The sequence below is a fragment of the Phaethon lepturus genome, unplaced genomic scaffold, assembly GCF_000687285.1.
Source record: "Phaethon lepturus isolate BGI_N335 unplaced genomic scaffold, ASM68728v1 scaffold37508, whole genome shotgun sequence".
Taxonomy (NCBI): Eukaryota; Metazoa; Chordata; class Aves; order Phaethontiformes; family Phaethontidae; genus Phaethon; species Phaethon lepturus.
Window position 1 is genome coordinate 406 of NW_010558953.1, and position 2521 is coordinate 2926.

Genomic DNA, 2521 nt, shown 5'->3' on the forward strand with positions numbered 1-2521 from the left:
TGGCGCGGGGCGGGGGCCCCGTGCCGCACTGCGGCGGCGGGGCCGCAGCGCGGCTTCCATTGCGCTGCCCGAGGGAGCGGGATGATCCTCTGCCACGTAGCACTCTGGCGGGGACACCCTGGCCCCGGCAAGCGAGGGGAGGCTCAGCCCCGGGCAGCAAAGGGATGGCACGAGCATGGGTGGCTCCAAACCAGGATGGGCTCCAGGCCTCTCAGCACAGCACCAGCCCCCCCAGTCCCTACCTGGCTCTTGTGGAACTGGTCCAAGCAGACAGCGCAGCTATCAATCTCGCAGGCCCAGCTCCGGGGTGGTTTGCCGGGATGGTACCGCCGGGTTTTCAGTGCTGACAGCTGCCGCCGAACGTGCTGCTTCAGGTCCAGCTGTGAAGGCAGAGCAGAGGGTCAGACCCCGGCCGTGGGTCTCCCCAGCAAGGAGCAGAGCGGAGACGTTCCCACCTCGGCATCCTGCTCCGACGGGTCTTGCCGCGACTGCCGCTGGGCCTGCACCATCACCCCGGTGCAGAGGAGCAGGGCGATCAGCAGGATGGTGTTCCACAGCTGCTGGAGATACTTCTGCAGCAACAGCACCGAGCGGGCGGTCAGGGACCGTGGCGGGGGATGAACTGGAGACCCCCACTCCACTCCCAGCACTGCCATCGCCACTGCCACCACGTGCCAGCAGCCCTGGCTATGCAGGGAGCTGGCACCGATGCACGTACCTGGACCTGCGAGCTGTTCTCCCCCGTGCAGATGACCCCCTGCCACTCCCCGTAGAGGCCCCCCCGGGAGAGGCCGCAGGTTGACCACAGGGTGAGTGTCACTCCCTGCAAGGCAGGAGACAGCATTGCTGACGGCCACGACTGCTCCTGGCGCTGCCTGAGGCCGGGGGGCCCCACGGTGCTTGGCAGATTACGTGCGTTGAGGGGAGGAGGAACCGCAGGTGGCTGCCAGCTGCCCCGCTCCCATGGAGTGAGCCTCCGGGGAAACCGAGGCACCGGCAGCTTCAACAGCCTTCGGGGATCTGGCTCCTGCTCCCTGCAGCTCGGCTTCCCCATCAGCTGGAGAAGTTCTCCCACCAGGAGAGAGAGAAGGAAAAGGACGAGGAGGAGGGCCTACATACCAGGTTCTCCAGCAGCACCGCCTGATACGTGATCTTTGCCGTAGCCCGCAGCCCCCTGCAAGCAAAAGGCGAGAAAAGTGTCAATCCCATGAGCACAGCAGGATCTGGCCCGCAGCACCCCAGCACCAGGGAGCTCCACCTTCCCCTGGGAACATGCAGCCCATGCTGAGCCACGGGTGAGGGGGCCACCGGGGAGGGAGCAACATGCAGGGGAGGTGATAGCGAGCGTCCCCCTTAGCTGTGCCCAGCCCTCTGAGCGACCCTGCACAGGTCCCTTCCTCCAGGCGCTGTGCCTCAGCTTCCCTGACTGCGACACCGCAGCAGCGACACCGATTCACCACGCAGAAGGTGGCCCGAGAGGATCCTAACGCTGTAGGTGGAAGGGATAACCATCGGCAAAGGCAGCAGGGATGCCAGTGTTGTGCTGATAACCTGACTAATTTGCACTGAGAGCCCTAAAGGGCTTGGCCAAGGCCACTGTCAGCCCCTGCCGCCGTGTGGGGACCCATGGAAGGGCTCAGGCGCCGATGAAGGAGCGGATCTGACTCACACCCTCCCTGGAAACATGTGTCCCTGCCCCAGCTGGCCTCTGCACAGCAGAGTTTGAAACCAGCCCAGCAAATGCAACACACTGTGAGAGAGGCACCGCCAAGGGCAGCCCCCAGCTGTCACAGCCAAGGAGGGGACCAGGCACAGAGCTACAGCTCTCGCCCAGCTCCCTCCCGCTGCCCCAGTCCGTACCGCAGCAGTGCTCCCAGCAGCTTGGTGACGTTGTCCGAGGACTGAATCACGATCACAGGCTTGGCAAGAAGCTGTGAAACATCCAGCTGCACCGGAGAGAAAAGCAACAGCCATCAGCAGGGCATGAGACTGGCTCAGGGACCCGCTGCCAGGACTCTCCTACCTCCCGGATGGCATTCTGGTTCAGCGCCAGGATGAGCAGGGCTGACGCCCCCAGCACCAGGGCTCGCTTCATCTGCGAAGACAAGAGGGCACAGGCTCAGATGGCAGGACAGGCAGGAGCACAGGCAGCTGAGCTGTGCCCCTGTTCAGCTCCCATCCCACTGCAGGGAGCAGGCAGCACCTGGTGCCTCTTCACCCTGACTGAAGTATCACACAGGACCCAAGAGGGGCCGGCACTGCCCGGGCACCCTGTCAGGGATCCCCCTACCACCAACCACAGGCTGGGACCCCCCACATCTGGCGAGGAGACACCCCAGGAGGTGCCCTGCAGGCTTGTGACCAGAAAATGCCACTGCAGTCCCTGGGCCAGGCAGAGGGTCACCTTGCTGACGACGGCAGCAGTGAAGGACTCCTCTTTGGCACCCCGGGGGACCTCAGCTGGCTCCTCACCCACAGGCACCACACCGATCCAGCTATCAGCAGTGCCCAGCTCGGGCTC

General features: G+C 64.8%; 1 protein-coding gene across 1 annotated transcript in view; it reads right to left on the reverse strand.

The window, feature by feature from the left end:
* RNF215 (ring finger protein 215) overlaps positions 1-2518 on the reverse strand; it is a gene marked incomplete at both ends in the record, with an annotated part of 2871 nt that extends 353 nt beyond the window's left edge. Inside the window, 7 exon segments of the mRNA XM_010293220.1 lie at positions 243-380; positions 456-677; positions 680-823; positions 1120-1174; positions 1861-1946; positions 2024-2095; positions 2405-2518. Of these exon segments, the coding sequence (XP_010291522.1) occupies positions 243-380; positions 456-677; positions 680-823; positions 1120-1174; positions 1861-1946; positions 2024-2095; positions 2405-2518 (831 nt within the window).
* Positions 2519-2521: the final 3 nt, after the last annotated feature.